The sequence below is a fragment of the Drosophila grimshawi genome, unplaced genomic scaffold, assembly GCF_018153295.1.
Source record: "Drosophila grimshawi isolate 15287-2541.00 unplaced genomic scaffold, ASM1815329v1 contig_311, whole genome shotgun sequence".
In the NCBI taxonomy this organism is placed as follows: domain Eukaryota; kingdom Metazoa; phylum Arthropoda; class Insecta; order Diptera; family Drosophilidae; genus Drosophila; species Drosophila grimshawi.
The window spans coordinates 5172381-5191741 of NW_025063098.1; the positions used below are offsets into that span (position 1 = coordinate 5172381).

Sequence of the window (19361 nt, forward strand, 5' to 3'; positions counted from 1 at the left end):
TTTACCATCAGATGGAAGAATGATTCGCATATATTAATGTGAACCGTTACTCGGCTACTTAAGATTCATGAAATATTTAGAGTAACCGCAGGCAAACGACTCCCGACGGTATTTATAACTGAAGCTTATACCTAAACGTTTCAAAGTTTTTAAGTCTACTCAAATGGATATAATACAAGTATACAAAACAACTTAGTAAGCTTATTAGATAGCCTCATTTATATTAGTTCCATGGTGATTTTGTTGTGCTAACAACCTGTTATTACATTTTCATTTTTGTTTTAGTTGTAACAAGAAAATATTAAATATTCTCTCATTGACCATGCGGGAAACTATTCGGCAATCTCAATTTCGAAAGTTATCTGTTCGAAAGACATCTGAAGTGCAGCGGCACACGGAATCTTCAAAATTGGAAATCCAACCAACTGATAGCCGACCCCGATATACCAGTTTTAGTAAGCGCCATTTTTTGGATGCGGACTATGTAGGGAAGTTCGATGATTTCGAACTAATTCCGAAAAAATATGAGCCTGAAACTTCACAAGTTTTGAGCCGATATCCGAGTTATACCAATTTCAAAGTACCATTGTGAGTAGTGCAGCTGTGAACTTAACTTTACTTTGTGCTCTAAGTTAATAATTTTACAGCCAGATGGTCTGCAAAGAACGTTATTTCCACTCAAGCAAGAATTACGACCAACAGTTTGTCCGTGAAATTCAAAAAATAATCGATAATCAAGCTACGGCACGGGAGGCTACCTATTTTGTGCGGTAAGTCAAATAAAGCCATTTGGAATTTTATTCGTGTATTCAATGTCTTTCAGCATTGTGGGTTTTACGACATTATGGCCACCCTATCACAACGAAAAGGAATTGGTCGATACTAGCCGTAATTTCTATAGGCTGACACCTAAGGAACAGACACGCTTTCAATACATCATGTCGAAGAATTTCTCATAAGCATAAATTATAATTATAAACTACATTGTATAAATTTAAACATGAGTATAAATAAATTGGAACAAATAATTCCATTACATTACAGAATTAATTATTGAAATGCACACCACAATTATGATATTTTTCAAATGCTGAGACTTGACAATTATTTTTACAGTATTACTAATTGTTAGCATGTGGCGATTTTAGATTTGCAAGCATTTTTTTAACTTTTATTTATATCTTAACCCCTTACTTAAGGATCAAGCGAATTGCATATTCAGTTTCAGTGCCATTAATATGCGACAAATGTGGCAAAGTTATTGTATGCTCAGCAAAATGTTGCATATTTTTACAATTATAATTTGTATAATGTCGTCACTTTGGTTAGCTTTTCGATTGCATTTTGCAAAGTACCCAGAGTGGACAAAAACAGCAGCATAAATTGTTTAAGGCAAGTACAAGTGTTCGCTGCATATTCGATCTGCATAAATAGTTTCCGTTTCCGGGCAAACACATTTGCATGGCAAGCCACTCTGTCTCGGTGTCCGGCGGTGGGAGGTGTTGAGGAATTGTGGCTGGTTTTTCTGGGCATCATCAAGGCAACCGCAACGGTGGCCGACGCGCCTGTCATTTACATTAAATATTAACCCAAAATGCTGATAACCGCCACACATTACAAAACATGTTGGACAGCCACCCGCAACGGAAGTTGCTACATATAAAAGTAAAAATAATTTCCATCTTGAATATTTTGCAAGTTTTATTTTCTTAAAAAATACTACTCAAAATAAAATAAAAAGTAAAAAATAAAATATGGCAGAGGGAACGAGAATTTTTCACTTCACTGAATAATTCATAAATGCAATTTTGGCAAAAAAAATAAAATATAAGCAGCCTGAAGTCTCTCTGTTCCATTTCTCTCCTTCCCAATGGGTAGGGTAATGGGCGCGTGGGCGTGGCTTCAATAACTGCAGCTGTGCGCGATTGTTGTGTCGCCTCAAATGTCGTTGCAAAATTTAGCGTAAATTAAAAAAGAAAATATGAATGAAAAGCAAAGAAAACGGAAAATATTCAAGAAAATTGCTTGTGAACTTTGTGTGAGTTATGAAGTTGGATGTCACATTTGCGGTCTGCGGGGTGTGTACTAATATTTAGCATTCTGAATAAACGCCAAAAGTACGCAATACGCGCGCTGCTTAATTTTGTGGAAATAATTTTTGGTTTGTGACAGTGGAGTAAATTATTTATTTATTTGTTGCAAATAAGCTTTCACTCGAATAATTGCGTAGAGGTTGACATAAATAATTGATAACAATTGATTTTCCCCGTGGCCTTATTAGGCTTGTGTTCACTCAGTTAGGCATATTTTTTCATAAATTTTTGTTTATATTAAATATAATGTTATTTAAAAATTTTGAGTTCAATTGTCCATTACAGTTAATTGAATAACTATTTTTTATATGATAGTTAAGATTGAAATATCGCTGATGTGATGATTACTCGAGTGAACAATATTGTAGTTTAAGTGCCTACGATATTGAAATATAACATTTATAACTTTAGGACGATATTATGCAAGTTATCTAAATATTTTCCATAAGAGTTCCGAAAGTAAAAAAAAAACTTTTTACTCAACTTGCTTGGTGTTAGCTAGTTCTGCAATGCAAAATGAAAAGGTTGCTATTCATAAGTACACAAAGTCTCAACTATGTCTGTAACTGAGAAGAGCCATTAAAATAATCGCTGCAATAACCGCATTTTGCACAAATTTCAACTGCACTTCTCTTTCTTGATTTTCTATTTTTTTGTATTCTCTATTTAATTTTTTTTTTTTGTCGCTTTTGTCTTTTACCTTTTCGAAGTCAACAACGAGAAAAGAGAAAATTTGCATGCATAAGTTATGGATGCGGCAGGTTGTGGATTGGGGATTTCAGTCGGGAGAAACTGGCACAATTCACGCTGCTGCTGTTGGTTTGAGTTTGAGTTTGAAGAGCTGCGCAACATATTGACATAGTAAACTGCTTAGATTGTCAGAGTTCGAGCAGTGGCAGTTGAAGTAGGTGCATTGAAGTTTCAGAAGGTACGCGACTCCAACGTGAAGCCTCAATATGCCGCGAATACTAAACGTTGCATACTTTTGGCGTTGCACATCTGCACGTGCCTTACTCGCAACCTCTGCGGCAGGTATTTTGCTTAGCATATGTGTGTGTGTGTGTGTATCTACACTCAAGGAATATGGGCATATGGCCAAGTTAGCAGGCGCTGTTGCTGTTGCTGCTACTGCTGCTGATGGTGCTGCCCGGTTTGTGTTATACTTACCAACTTTAATTTCCACACACTCGCAAGAACATCATATGTATCATCGCTGAGGATGATATGCCCCTTGGCTGACTTTTTGGGCTTTTCTTCTCAGCAGCCAGCAGCCAGCAGCCAGCAGTGATGAGCTACATTTGTTTAAGGTCTCGTTAAATGGCAAAACGCGGACTTTACGAGAGAACCAAAGATGCTCTCTGCTCCCTTCTCTCTCACACATTCTCTCCAGCCGAATTAACGAATTGATAAAGCGCCATTTGGCCGGCGTTTTCGAAATGGTTCGTTTTTATTTTGTTTCCTCTCAGATTCGAACTAAAAGTCGCACGTGCGCAGTATGAATTGAAAATGAGCAACTTGCTAAAGAGTGTTTTATTTTTTTTAAATTGAGGCAAATGCACACGGCTTTTGGACAACAACAAAAAAGCAAAATAAAGGGATCTTGATTTCGAATATTGTAAAGTTGATGGCTGAACAAATTAACTTTGTCTAATATATACATGCGTATAATCAAGAGAAGCATGTATAAATTGTAAATGAATGCACATACATTTACATTCCAAGTAGGAATAATTATTATATTATTGGTGTTCTGAAGCACTCCTTAATTTTCTTCAATAATTCAATAAACTGTCCGGTTTCTCTATTTAAAATAGTAAATCGAAAGTTTTAAGTCTGCAACAGGAAGATTAAAATGTATTAATATTATTTCTATTTGCATACACAAATCGAAATCCATATCTCTTTGATTTTATGGTCAATTTTCAAATATATATATTGAGTGTAAGCAATTTATAATCCTTTTTTACCAAATTTATACGAATTCGGAGAGCTTGACTATAATATTTTTTAAACCAAAATATAACTCCAGATCTGTTTTAGATTAACTTATGAGATTGAAAATCATTTTTTACGTGAAAAGTAAAACTAAAATATTATTATTATAAGTAATTTAAATTGTTATTTTGATTAGACTGATTTATACACTATTTATAAGCAACTACCACAAAATCGAAATTTGACAATATTTCTATACCCCAACTCACGACAATATCCCAATATTTCGGATTGTTTCATAAAATACAGGGAATTCAATTTCTCTCAATTTCCCCTATCATGCGAGAGTCTCGAAAGTACCCGTGCCTCAATATATGGGACTCGAGCTGCGACATCCGCTCCAGCAGCCACAAACAACAGAGCACACACACTCAGTATACGTCGAGTTGAACTCTCTTGGTGTAGGTCATAAACTGATGCAGGTGAGCAGCAACAACTGGTCATTTGCTGGAGTAATGGAGGTGGGAGAGTGGTGGGTGGGATTGTACTATAAGGGGCTGTCCATTTAACGACTGAACTTGCAGCTGCAACTGCAGCTGATGTGTTCATCTTACTTTATTGGACTTGTTTGGCACATAGACATGCACATACACAGAGAGAGGCACTATTATATATATATTTTTGTTTTACATATTTTTGGCTGCTACTTTGGCTACTGACTCTTCGCAAACACATCCTGAGCGGATCGCCTTGGGGCTGCAGTCAACAGCATTTACTTGCGGGCGTTCATTTTGAGGTTGCAGACTTTACGAATCGGTCAGGTATTTTTATTTATCTACAAAAAAGCTCATAAACCTACGTTGTGTATATTGAGTTAACGCTGCTGTTAACGGCTGGCATCTGCTATTTTCACATAAAATGTATCACACATAGAAGGAGAGATCTGCAACTCTTAAAGATATACTTCAATATAAGGTACAATCGAGGCAATATAGTCAATGCCAGCTGTCCACTTAAGAAAATGCATTGAAATAGTCATTTAGTTTAAGACATCTTTGACCAGTATACCAAGGTATGAAATTCTCGGCATACCTAAATAAAATGCTTTTATTCTGTTTGACATTTCTTGTTGCAACCATCAAATGGAAAATTGCAGCTGCTGTGTGACTCTAAGCTGCTACTGTATTGACATTTGGCGTGTGGGTAATGTGACAGTTGACATAGCATCGATTCTGGACTTATTTTCCCAGTCTCTGTGATTTTTTTTTTCATTTTGCAATTATGTTGGATTGACATTTGGCAAAGGTCTTCGCATCAATCAAGTCAACTTTTGCCCACGCTTTAAGCTGAGCGTATACTTAATAGCTTGCAGCACAGTGATATAAATAAACACGTTGTATTTTCCAATTTATCGATCGGCTGCACCTTAATCTTTGCGTTTCTATTTGATCTGAGTAAATAGTTTTTATACTCCATTTTGGTATATTTATGTACGATGGTCGAATAATTCTAAAGACGGTCGAGGTAAATTTAACGAGCAAAGGTATTAAATAAATTGGCTACGCTTTGTCAAAGCTTTTTGATTTTGGTCAGTTTTCGTTTTGCTGATACATTTTCACTTAAAGCTATAATCAAAGTTGTGGCCATCCTCAATCTATTTAATGATCACAATCCAAATTTCTTCTCTATGCTCAGATAACTTGTGATGTTGAGATATTTCTAATCAAATATCCTTTTACAATAATGGAGTAGATTAAATTAAGAAAAAATCGAAAACGAAATATTTTTTTTAGGCATATTATATAAATAAAATTAATGAAACCATGTTATGCCAGTACGATTAAAAAGCTTACACTTTTCTTGTACATATTTATAAATTCAAACCCACTGTGAATTCATATTTTGCTTTTAGCAAAATTATTAGTCATTTATAATGAGTTTTCTGCCAACTTCTCACAACCATTGCTAAAACAGAAATATACTTCATGGTCATTTTATTATCGATTGCTCCAAATGCGGACTCCGTCAACCCATTAGCCGTTATATTTTTAATAAATATTTACTTAAAAAATTCAACTCAGCAGCCCTACCCCTCCGCAGTTGGCAATCCTTTTTTTGCCTACAAGTCGAAATGTTATTTCCTAAACAAACAGCCAAAGCGAGAACAAAGGAGCCGGAGAACGAAAACGAAAACCAAATGCAATCACCTGTAACATAAAACTGAATATACAAAGAAAACAAAAGGCGCAACGTAAATTTACGGGGCCAGACTTTGATGTTGCCAATTGGCTCGGGCTGAGGCCCGCGGATGTCCTGTCAAGGATTGGGCGATTGTGGTTACACTTATACAGCGAATATCTGTCTGAAGTTGATGCAAACGTTTATTTTAATGCTCTGATTATAGAGCGGCAAAAACAAAAATACAAACAAAAATACGGAAAAGAAAAAAATGTAAGCAGCTGAATCGGTTTCAATGTCGGGTTTCCTTTTCAGGTCTTTTGCGCAACTTGGTGTTATTGGCAAATTCGGTTTTTTGTGTGGCTTATTTATGCACATCGGCTGAATGCCTTGGCGTTTTTCTATTTCACTAAACTTTATAAGAATCCAACTTTATGTTGGCTGGGAGTGAAAAAAAAGAAAGGAATGAAATCAGACGAAAGGCGAATGCACAAAGGAAAGAAGTGGCCTAAAAGGCGAGTGGGAATGAGGGTGTTACGAGTGTTAACTGCCTTTTCCTAAGTCATATCTTCTAAGCACACTCACACAATAAAAAGTAAACTTGCTTGTAAGCAAAGACACAATTCAGGATATTGGCATAGATTCTGCTATTTGCATGCCTGTCATAATTTTACCATTTCCCTCACAAAAAAAGGATGCTAATTTTCCAAACTATTAACAAATATATAATTTTCAATACATTATAGTCAATTGATTTCTCATGAAGATATTGTTTTAAGAAATACTTGTATCATTAAGACGCCTCTATCTTGCTTAAAAGTACAGATCACACCATCTCAGATCAAGCATCTACGTAGGGAGTATATGAATTCCGTGCTAGTGTAGCTAGTGTATTAAAAAATCAGTAAAATATATAATATTTCTTGCTCTCTGACATTTTTTTGGTAGCTCTTTTTTCTGAATTTTATACTTGCAAGAGAGCCCTAGTCTGTACTTTTGAGTTTGCATTAAAATAAATGAAAGGAAGTAAATTTTACACAGAATATGCAAATAATGCTGACAACAATGACTGGGTTTCGTGGTCTTCTGTGGGCGTGACTGGTGTGCAGTATGCCTTGCCATTAGCATGGATTGCACTGATACAAACAAAAAAAAAAACCATAAAATGTTGTCCATTGTATGGCTTCACAGCGAGAACACTTCTTTTGCTGGCATACCCTGCGCCGCCTAAGGAAATCAGATATGTGTCTAGAATGTAATGCGAGTAAATAATGCAGCCAGCATAAATGGCAACAATTATGTTATTGAATTTGAAGAAATGAATGGAATGAAATACAGCTCTGTGTTCTCTATATTCTCTCTCTTTTGTGCACTTGGCCGACTGCGATTTGACAACGTTTCTTTTGTTTGGCTTTATGTAGTGGCAACCATTAAATGCATTGAGAACTAACTCGAGCGTCCATTCAGTAAGCTGACTTTAATAACAGAAAATGTGTCATTTGGTTACCTTAACTCATCTGGCATATGGCTTGTGAAGTTAGAGATTGATATGATATATATTATTAAACTCATTTGGCTCTTGTCATTAATAATCCAAATGCATTGCATGTAATGAATTTTCTCCAGAAATAGAAACTAACGAGTGTTAAATTTATCGTTAAGTATTTTATGTATTCTTACCTTCAGTATTGCATTTAGACAGAAATTATTTATTCCTTCGACCGTTTTGCCCACTTTTTGCATGTATCGTTCAAAAAGTTAATTTTTTAATGATGTACTCACAATCAAACTTAAATCACTCATTGGGTATGCAAATACCTCATTTTAAGTGCTCCTATTCCTTCAAAAAACACATGCAAATTCAAACTAATTGATTGTCCCATAAGACTCGGAAAAATATGTAAGTACCTATGGCAATATATGTGCACTTAATCGCATTTCAATTACTTAACCACTTAATTTATTCATTGTATTACAAGTGTCCAAACTGGCAGCTCAACCAAAGCGTGTTTCCCAAATCCCAACCAGACACTGCTGCCATAAAAAGGGCACTTGCCAGAACCACCCGCTGTCAGATGTTCGCATCCCCCGTCCCTGAAGTTCGCCCGGTGTTTTTATTGTGCGCTGCTCGCCTCGACACCATTAATCCGCCTGAAATGAAAGGTGAGCGTTTTTTTTGGAAATCCAATTTGTTGTAATAAAAAAAATGGAAAAGTAAAAGAGAAAAGAGCACGAGCCGGAGACGTAGTTGGCCGAGGCGCTGGAGCCGCTGTGGAATAAAAATTTGCTCCCGAAAATAAAAGACATTTTAAATTGCAGCGCATGCGGGGTTGGCGGGTAAGTGTGTGACGCGGCCTTAATGCTCGTACATTTAAGCAGCTTTCAACTATGTGCCACCCAGCTACCCAACTACCTGCCACTTGTCAAAAGTGTCTGCGATAAGTGCAGCTTCATTTCTTCGATTCGACTAGTAACGTAGACCATTATCGAGTCACATCCCCGTCTGCTCGCTTATCGCCAGTTAGCGTCAAATGATAATGTCTGAAAATATCTACGTTTTTTTCAGGTGTAGTTTAATGCGCTTCATTGATTTTGAACAACGCGCGCTGCCAATTATGCAGCTGCCATATTGGAAAATCAATAAGCGGCCACTCGTCAGCCGAGGTCGTTAGTACGATAAACCTATACTCAACCTCCGCCTGTGATTGGACACTTGTCGACTTCCAAAAGAAAGTTGCAAAATTGTCTCGAGTGCTTTGAAAACTTTACTCTTCTCAACTTGCTGAATTTCAAGCATTGAATTTTGCAAAGGACGCGGAGCATGGGGCGTGGCACAGTTCGTCGTTTCCTAAATTCTTGGTCGGCTGCATCTTAAGGGGCAGTGACGGCGACCACTAGCCACCACCCACCAGCCAGCTCCCATTAGAGCCAGGTGGCAGTAGTCACCTTGTTGAGCGAAGTGTGCGGTTTTCTCTGGGCACCTTGCCCCTCTGGTCAAATGGGCAAATTTCTTGCTAGCCTTGAGCATCGAGGTCGTCACATTTCGAGTGCTATGCCGCTTCGAACATTCTTCGATGAACTTAGTGGCCATTGAGTGGACGAGTGCTCGAACCGACCACACCTGCTCCTCTCCTCCACAAAAATAAAAAACACTGTTAAATGATTATGAAAATAGTTGGCAGTGTGCTCGCAACGACCTCAGCGAGGTGAGCCACTGCCACAGTTCACGCCCAAATAGTTCTCAAGTACTTCTCTTAACTCTGCACTCAAAAAACACACGCAAGGGAATTGAAAATGTTTCAAATATACATTGAAAAATAATTTGATAATCAACTGCATGTAAACAGAGAAAATTGTGGGAGAGCTGCAGTGGCAAACAATTTATCATAAGAGATTGATCACAGTTTCACATCTTCAACATTCCATTAGCAGTATTTATATATTTCATTTTTATTTATTTTATACTATTTTATGTAAATAGTAAGGAGTTTCAAATTAAACTTGTTTGTTTAGCTTTAACGCATTACATTTTAAATCGCATACCCACCGCTCATCCCAAATCCCCTCTATGTCAACTCCAATCAATTGAAAATTTTACAATGTCCGTCGTATTGAATGATATGCAGTAAATATGCAAAACAAAATTGGCATACAACACACACACAGACACACACACACTCACAAAAAAGGAAGAGAACATCATTTAAAATTCGACAGTGTTTGCTGCCTATTTCTTTTGTTGTTGTTGTGGTTGTGGCTGTTGTCAACAGTCATCAATTATGAGCACACACAGATACACACACACACTTTTACATATATATGTAAATATGCATGTGTATAAGTATATCTAAGTGTCGCTGTTGCCGGATGCGTCCAACTAACTAAACTATGCAAATTGCTTATTTTATGGCCGCGGGGTGCTGCAGACCAAAGGGTGGAAATCCTTTTGTTGCCGGCCAGGATAATGTTGGGGCGTTACAAAATGGGTAAGAAGGACAACGCCGCCTAATGGCACAATTTGAGCAACTAGCTGACTAGCTACATGGGTGGATGGCTGAATTGAGGATGCGGATATGTGAGAATTCAATGAAATGGAAACTAACAAAATCAAATTGATGAAAAAAGATAGAAAAAAAACAACAACAACAACAGAAACCTTTAAAGGACACTTACACCGAGAGCGAGAAAAAAATCAGCGCAAATCAAACGGCACAGCACAGGAAAAATTGGGCACAACTATGAGGTCCGGCCCCGGGACCGGTGAAAGAAAGAAAAAAAAATAGAAAGAAAGAAGAGCAAAAAAGTAAAGCGTAAAACGGAAGCGCAGCGACAAAAGGGCGGCTGCCCCCGAACAACAAAAGATGCTGAAACGGGCCTGAGCCATGGACATGGAACAATGCCTCCGACGAGGCCGGAGATTGCAAGTGGGCAGGGCCCTGAAAGGGGCTAGTTGGTTGGGCATGGCTGGAGCATAACTCGTGCCAGGCTTCCGTTCAATTTGAAGCCTGTTTGTTGGCCAAGTAGAAGAAAAGCTGACTGCAAAAACAAAAGCGGAAACGAACAGTTGGCGGCCGATTGAAACAATTGCAGCGCCAGTTGAGCAGCAACAAAAACAACAAAAGCAAATGAAGGCGCAGCGGTAGCAAAAAATTAAACAAACATGCCCGACATGCCCAGCACTGCTAGCTGCTAGCTGCTATGACCGCCATTGTTTGAACTTATTATTGGTACTGTTCGTGCAACAACAAGAACACCATCATCGTATATCCTCTGACCAACCAACTCGAACTGGCCACCTTCTTAACGGGCTGAGTTGTTATTGGTTTTCCTCATCGAATCTAGCTTGATTCTCTATAGTCACTTTCTTGATTTTCCACAAGTTTACTTCGATTTTCTCTGCGTTTCAATATACTCTTGCGCTTCTATACCACGCTAATATGCTACAGTTATTAAGGGTGGCATATTGTGGACTCTGTGTACTTTTCTTGGCAGCGATAAGGCTCATAACATATCACAAAAATATCCAAAGTATTTGAGAATTAAGAAACATTTTCTGATTATATTATAATAAAACTAAAATCAATGAAAAGTAGAATTATTTTGTATATACTCGTACGTGTCAAATTTAAGAAAAATATATCTTTCGAATATTCCTATAATAAACATACATTTATTTTTAACAATTAGTTGAAGAATAGCACGTCACACATTGCATAGAATATTTTATATATGTAAACGGGGTATCTGCAAGTCATCCACTCTTCGCAGATTTCTATTATTTGTGTTGCCTGCGCAGTTGGCATGTGAGCGTATAATTTGTAAAAATTATTTGCCTTGCTGTCGTCAGCATCGTTGTCGACGCCGGAAAGAAAATATTTTTTCATCAATGAATAGCTGTGCCAGGGACAGGTCGGGGCAAGAGAAGGCGTTGCGGTCACCGCCTCCAGCAAAAAGGGCTACATTTTAAATTAAGCTGCCTTATTATTGGTTGTGGCGAGATATAGAGGCGCCACGGCATGCCAGCACGACGATTGTCCTGTCCTTTAATTGCCTCAAGTGCTGTAGCGCAGGAACTTTAATTGGACAAAGATGATTGTCGGATCAATGCTTCAAGTTCCCAACTCAGCAAGTGGCAATTTAAGTATGGCAAGTGGCAGCAAAAGGGCATTCAGCGCTGCCATTTTGTGTGCCGAGCACTGAAATATCTAGCAAATTAAATAAGTAGTGAGAAAATAATATCTATTAAAAATATTTGCTGTACCCTCCAATTAAAGTTCGCAGTCTGCAACTGAAGGCAATCCTACAAACTTCAGACAATTTCACGCTTCGACACCGAATAAACTTCAACTTTGGACATCTGAAACTCAGTCATCCACAAAACAACCTTTGATATAAAGGACATTTAGTCTCACCAGATAGAATTGCAGTGAGCAGCAACAGGATCCTGATGTCATTTGCTCAATTTAAAATGAACGAACGCAAAAAACCTTTTAAAATGAAAAGTGTTAAAGGCTAAGTACTCCATCAGTGGAGTTTTTATGGACTACATTTATTTATTAAGAAATTTATTAAACCTTAGATGAAAATTAAATAACATAAGTTTGATTACTATGATGAACAAAAAATTAATAAAAACGACAAAAATGCGTCAACGAAAAATCGTTTAGTGCGTTGGACAAAATTAAAATACCCTTTTCAAATGGCATAATCAAAAACAAGTAAAAGAGGCAGAAAAAAATCATAGCGCAACTGGCGCATAATTTGTAATGGGCTGAGAAGAGCTGCCAGATTTTAATACCGCTTGGAAGGACAGAAAACGAAATGGCAATTGGCGGCCAGCAAGAGCGACCAACACTGTTCATAATGAGAGCAACATCAATGACCATGACTAGCAGCAAGTGAGCATGGGTGGCAGGGAAAGCAGGGACAGCAGGGGCAGTGCGAAGTAGCGACTTGAAAATGGCAAAGGCCGGAGTCCGAGCGTCTGACCAAAAATCATAAGCGGCAAACTGTTGGAGGCAGCGCCCGTAATTGGAAACGATGCTTCAGGTCTCAAGTTGCGTGAAGCATAATGACACCACCCTAACAACGAGAGATTTGTTTGCTGTTGTTGCTTTTGCCACTTGCAAGCGGGGATGGCAAACGAAGATGACTCTGATGATGGTTGACGGCTGCGATAACGTGCTGCCGCTAAATGAATTGAATGCGATGCCTTTTAGCTGAGCTTAAGCGGCGGCACCACCAACAACGTCAGCATCAGCATCAACATTGGCGTGCTTGCAAACTCTATCAATATTAGGCGAATTCCCTTACATTGCACTGTGCTACAAAGATGACCATCCATCATTGCCAAAAACATTAGTAAATGCAAGTTAAATATTAGCCAATATATAGGATAACATTGTTATTTTTTAAAATTAGGATTAGGATGCTTTGTAGATATGTTTCAAATGTACAAATCAGTTATTTTAATTTTATACTTTATAAATATTTGTTCCAAGTAAAAATCATAATGAAAAATAATTTCTATTAGAAAATAAAATAAACAAATGTCATTCAGCCCGGGAGCACAGTGTTGACTAGGATGAAAGCACGATATGATAAATGCATTCGTCAGCCATTTGTGGGTGTTACAGCGGCAAAGATCTGGTGCTGCGTATTAAGCTTGGAAATGCCATTTCATCTTTTTAATTGAATTTTAATTTGTTTAGAATGCGCTTAGAGCGTCACGCCAAATTGCCATTGATGGTGTTGCTTGCCCCTTGTTGGTTGTTGGTATGTCTGGACCTCGTTGTAAGCACTTCAATTAATTTACTATGCGACTTGGCCAAGTTCTAGTTTTCCGTTGTTTTTCTTGTTGCAGCCCGTCTGTGCTGGCTGGCAGCTTTTCACAAATCGATTAAATTTAATTTGTTTTCTTTGCCGTCTTGTCGTGCTGCCCGTCATCAACATCGCGATTTTTCTACTTATTTTTCTGGTGCTTCTCCCATCGCCTTTTTCCTTTTCCAGCAGTAATTTCATAATGAGTTGACTTAATGCAGCCCAACTGTCGAGGGAATTTGTTTTCGCTGCTGTAGAGTGGCAAAATAGGTTCACGCGAATATTAAATAATAATGAAAATGCAGAACTAACACATTGTAAAACGTGATTACGATGAAAATTTTCCTAAAATCTCGGCTGCGAAAATTCAAATTAAATTTCCTTGGGCCCTTTCTTTTATTAGTTTCTTTTTCTTGAAGTTTAGTTTTGCACCTAGCAACATTTGTTGATTTTCATATTTCCATGCTTAATTGAAGCAATTTCAGTTTTTCCCGGAATAATTCGCAGTGGCGAAAAGGAAAGCTCTAGTCTGCAGGCTCTTTAAATCATTTTGTTTTAGGTTCATAGCTGCAAGGGATTTGCCTTTCCTTTTAATTGTTGTTTTCGTTTTTCTTTTCGCACGCTCACATACAATTAAAATCCTAGCACTCGAAATGCCAAAATAATTGTGAGGGGAAGCATTGCAAAATAATATGAAAAATAAGCATATTATTATAATGATGTCCGTTATTGTGATATTAATTAAAATTTATTTTTCAACATTAAAATGTTGTTATTATGAATGGGTCTTCAACATTTTCCATTACTAAATAATTCTGTTTGAGCGGCCTTGGGTAAATTTGAGTTTTAGGGAAATCATTGTTGAGAATTTATGCATGGCAACTGTTGTGCTTTATTTTAATTGTAATTTTGGAATGCTCTGAAAAGTTAAGCAAAATGTTGGCATTTCTAAAATGTACAAATGCTTAAATATGAAATGATACGTGGCCATTAAATAAAATCAATTAAAATAAATTCCAAATGTATATTAACAATTAAAATAAAATGAGTAAGTGTGAATAGCAATACCAATTTGGAATTTTGTGAAATTGCATTCAGCCTTGTCGGAACACGGATAATACTCAGATGACTCACGCATGATCACACAAAGCCGCAAGCAAGAAGAATTTCGTTGCTTGCCGGCTAGGAATTAACATTTATGAACAGTCAGAGAGCTCAGTGCTTACCAAGTCAGTTGCCAAATCAGTCAACAAAATGTGCGCGTGCCAGGCCAAACAGCGGAAACACAATTGTGCCGCCGGCAAAGGTAGCGACAAGGGAGGGCTGATGAAATGTACTGCATGACATCGTATATTTATCATATGAAAAATTAAATGAAAACAGTTTTTCAGCCCACTTTCCAATTTTTTGTTTTGTTTTGCCAAATTTGTTCACGTTGCTTCTGACATATGTGACAAAATGTCAAAAGAAAAAATACATTGAGATAAATACAGAAAGACAAGAAAAAATAAAGCTGGCATAAGCGCAATTCAAACAAAATTTAAACTGAAATATTTAAACGTTGCTTTTGCTTATTTCGCATGTCTTTTTGTCAATTTTGCCCATTTTTCGTTATGGGTGTGTGCTCGCATTCATAGCAAAAATTCGTGTTTTCCTTGCAATGGCTCCGAAAGCACCTCGCATATTTCATGCAAAAATCTGCGATAAAATGTTGAAGCTTTCCGCGCAAGGACTACTTCTTGCTCTGCATTTTCATTGCGGACTTGCAGCAAATGTTTCCGTCATTACCGGCTAAAACAACTACACAGCCTCGCCCCCAAACAACAGCCAGCAGAAATAGGAGCAAAGACGATTTCACCAAAACGTCAGCAAATTAAATGCAATTTTTTTTTTTTTTTTTTGGTTTCGTTGCTCTTCTTAAAGACTTCCAGCTACCTCTGCATCTTTGTGGACTGCCTATCGCCCTCCCTCTAACTCTGTGCGGCACGTGGCAAGCTGTCGTGAAACAAATTGCCCGAATGAAGTTGCTACATGCAACGCGGCAGCCGCATGCCATGAAATTAAGTTGCAAGCTCTAGGATTTGCTTTCAACTTTCACCAAATTTGCCCTGCTATATTTTGTGTCTTGCCATAAACACACACACACATATACACACACTCGCTTGCTCTGGTTGGGACTTTTAGTAAGTCAGGAAGGTTCTTCGTTTCTTTCCATGTTAACACGCGTTTTTGTCGTTGCTTCTCCTGGCTTCCTGGCTGCAGTTGGATATTGTCACGCTAATGCCGGCAGATTTGTCCTGTTTAATGCGTCGTGTGTAGTTGCTTGGTCCTTAAGACTGAAATATAAATTTAAAATCTTAAAGCTTGCATTTTTTGTTGTTGTATATTTTCACGAGTTTAATAGTTATAAAGTATTTCATACTCGTAGAAACGGTTATAAATATTCCTTATATTTTATATTCATTCGTGGTTACATCACATATCACATGTTATACACCGATCTTATAAGCGTACATCCATATCTTTCACTCATATAGTAAGAGTTAATATTACAAGCTGAATAATGGAATATCCACTTCAAGTATTTGCAATATACAGCATGTACTTAATGGCTCAAACATATATTTGCGGTTATTATTCCTGTGCTTAAGAAATTATCCTGTCGTTTAGCATTTGCAGTTAACGCACAATTTTCGTGTCAGTTGCGCAAATTGCTGCGTGACACAGGATAGAATGGTACTGCACTAAACTGACAGAAAAAGCATAAATTATAAATCATTATTATACATGCGCGAGCATTTATTGCAGGGCTCGAGTGCCTTATAAAAGGAGACAGGAGCCACACCAGCTGGACAAACAATCTCAGAGCTGTCTAACAATAAGTTGGCCAAGTTGAAAGTGAGCCATATAAAATGATAAAGCTGCAAGTGAAAATAATGCTATGGATTTTTCTAATTTCGACAAGAATTATATGCGGCGCGCAAATTGAAAACATAAATTCCAATGAGCTACTCGCCTTCGAGGACTTTCTTCGCGCCCAACACTTGAAGCATGCACTGCTCCTGCTGCCTGGACATAACCGGACCAGGCAAATTGAAAATTATAATAGATTGTTCTCCAACTATACCTTGCAGTTTTTCACGTCACAAAAGGGTTTAAATTTTCAAAAATTATTTTACTATGAGTCACCACGCGTTGGCGTGCTTGTCGACGTCCTTGAGAGTGAGCACATTAAGCGTTCTGTCTATTGGGCTGCCTCCGAAGAGGGCTATTTCAACAGTACCCAAGCATGGCTCATGCTGGGTAGCAAACTGGCAAATCGGACGGATGAGCACATCATTAGACAGCATTTGTCTGCTTATAACATAGACATTGATGCAGATATAACAGTGGCGATGCGATGGCCACAATCGGACAAGTAAGTAGCACACGAGTGGCATGTTTCTGAAAGTGCACACAATATAGAATAATTTAAAAAATTAATCATTGTATATACTAATTGATATAATTTCATACAAATATGAAAATATATTAAATTGATGTAGGACTGATTATGTCATGTTTATAATTAATATTATAATTGTAAGTATATACAGTGAATTGTGAGTATTGACTTTATAAAACAACGACTTATTTTGACAACTTTACAACTTTAGATACTCGGCTACGACTTATTTTCTACGACTCATGCTTATGCTGCTATTAGATCAGTTAGCCAGTTAACCAGCCTTGCCACCCAACAGCACTATCATCCCATTCGTTACATATATATATATATATATTTTTTTTTTATATATAAAAAAGTTTTTAAAAAAATGATATTGTAAGAATATAGAACATTTTTCACAATGCTTGAAATCTCAGTGATACCCACGTAATAGTAATGCGTCATTTGTATTATATTTGACAAACAGTATGAGTTGGCTGCTCTATGATGTTTACAAAATGGGTAAGCAGTCGCCATTGTGCGTGGAGCCCAAGGGCAGCTGGAGCCTGTCCGGTGGGTATCAGATCTGGGCGAACTACAGTGACAGCTGGTTGCGACGTCGCAGCAACCTGTGTAACATCACACTGATAGGCAGCACGGCGGTAAGTTGTGGCACGTGTGTAACACATCCGGTCAACTATAGACTTGTCTATCCATCTATAGTTGATTGAGAAGCCGACGGGCATGGATGCTATGAGCTACCTGAGCAACAATTGGGATATGCTGCAACTGGATCCTATGCAGCGCAAAACATATCAGCTGTTTGTGTTAATGGCTCGAATGTATAACCTGAGGTAATCATAATTTGCGAGTCGCTTGAGCCCACATTCACAGTTACTTTTAGCTTGGATGTGCGCTATCAGACGACTTGGGGACAACTTCTGCCAAATGGCAGCTGGACGGGAGTTATGGGTCATATTACAAGTGGCGTTGCACACTTTACTGTTTGTCCTCTTAGATACCTGCCAGACAGACAAAGTTACATACAGTACACCCCTTTGCTACACACTCAACTGTAAGTATATTTTTATTTTTGCCCAAAAATCTTCCTCGAACGATTTCTACATTGCACCGATAAATAAAATATGAGGTTTTTGTATGTTCCCACAAGGTAAATTTTGTGCAAAACGTTTTTAGATTTTTTTTAGAATTTTTTTTCCCATTTTTTAAGAAAACTACTAAACACATTACGTCAACTTTTGTAAATCAAACATTTATCAGTTTACAACAACAGTTGAGCAAACTTTTTATCCCTGGGCTTATGTTGATTTTGTTGCCAAATTTTGTCGACACACCTCTTTTTATATTTGTTCCACTCTGCTTGCAGCATACACTTTTTGTTTCGCCATCCGCGCCGCAACAGCATACGCAACATTTTCTTTGAGCCACTCAGCCCACAAGTGTGGTGGTGCGTGATGGCTCTGATGGTGGGTAGTGCATTTATGTTGCTGCTGAATGTACGTCTAGAGCAGCACCTGCAACGGCAGCAATTGCAACCGCAACAACATCAGCAGAAGCCGGTGGAAAACGAGATTTCTTTTGTGTGGTTCACCATACTGGAAACTTTTTTGCAACAGGGACCGGCAACGGATCAATTCCAGCTTCCATCCACACGGATTCTGATTAGCGTCACTTGCATCTTTAGTTTCATGCTGATGCAGTTTTATGGTGCTTTCATTGTGGGTTCCCTGTTATCCGATACGCCGCGGAGCATTGTTAATATGCAAGCATTATTCGCGAGCAATCTGGAGATTGGCATGGAGGAAATTAGCTATAACTTTGACGTTTTTAACAAAACCACCAATCCGCTGGTGCAAGACATATACAGGCAGCGCATTTGTCGAGATCGACGGAACAATATTTTATCTATAGAAGAAGGCGCAAAGAGAATTAAACAAGGCGGGTTCGCATTCCACGCAGCCATCGATCGCTTGTACCGCCTGCTTCAGATGCAGCTGGACGAGAATGAGTTTTGTGAGCTACAAGAGATTATGTTCAATCCGCCCTATTTGTCTGGTGCCGTAATGCCTAAGAGCTCGCCCTGGCGTGAGCATCTCAACTATGCCATGCTCTATCTAAACGAAATGGGTCTAATGGGCTACAATGACAAGGTTTGGACAGTGCCCAAGCTGGACTGTTCGATGGTCAACGATGCCGAGGTGGAGGTGGACCTAACACACTTTGCACCCGCTCTTTTTTTTATGGTCCTAGCCATGTTGGCTAGCACGCTAGTGTTTCTGCTCGAACTGCTGCTTGGATGCCTTAAACCCAAGGCGAAAGCAACTGCTTAATGTCTTTGCATTCTTAATAATGTTGTTGTAATAAAAAATGTGTTATAATGTCAGCAT

General features: G+C 38.1%; 2 protein-coding genes across 2 annotated transcripts; both read left to right on the plus strand.

Annotated features, from left to right (window-relative positions):
* The first annotated feature begins 294 nt into the window (after nucleotides 1–294).
* Nucleotides 295–1010, plus strand: LOC6563502. Its single transcript, XM_001990280.3, has 3 exons — nucleotides 295–588; nucleotides 648–770; nucleotides 824–1010. The coding sequence occupies exons 1-3, from the start codon at nucleotides 323–325 to the stop codon at nucleotides 957–959; spliced, it is 525 nt and encodes a 174-aa protein (XP_001990316.2). The 5' UTR covers nucleotides 295–322; the 3' UTR covers nucleotides 960–1010.
* A 15428-nt stretch (nucleotides 1011–16438) lies between these two features.
* On the plus strand, nucleotides 16439–19361 carry LOC6563501 (glutamate receptor 1). The gene is made up of 5 exons (XM_001990279.2): nucleotides 16439–16944; nucleotides 17441–17615; nucleotides 17677–17807; nucleotides 17858–18028; nucleotides 18341–19361. The coding sequence occupies exons 1-5, from the start codon at nucleotides 16439–16441 to the stop codon at nucleotides 19302–19304; spliced, it is 1947 nt and encodes a 648-aa protein (XP_001990315.1). The 3' UTR covers nucleotides 19305–19361.

Bases quoted from the DNA above. Each gene is read 5' to 3' on its own strand.
- LOC6563502 (XM_001990280.3), top strand. From the start codon at position 323: ATGCGGGAAACTATTCGGCAATCTCAATTTCGAAAGTTATCTGTTCGA. The intron at 589-647 runs GTGAGTAGTGCA...ATAATTTTACAG, and splicing joins ACCAATTTCAAAGTACCATT to CCAGATGGTCTGCAAAGAAC. The intron at 771-823 runs GTAAGTCAAATA...AATGTCTTTCAG, and splicing joins GAGGCTACCTATTTTGTGCG to CATTGTGGGTTTTACGACAT.
- LOC6563501 (XM_001990279.2), top strand. From the start codon at position 16,439: ATGATAAAGCTGCAAGTGAAAATAATGCTATGGATTTTTCTAATTTCG. The intron at 17,616-17,676 runs GTAAGTTGTGGC...ATCCATCTATAG, and splicing joins CACTGATAGGCAGCACGGCG to TTGATTGAGAAGCCGACGGG. The intron at 18,029-18,340 runs GTAAGTATATTT...CTCTGCTTGCAG, and splicing joins CCTTTGCTACACACTCAACT to CATACACTTTTTGTTTCGCC.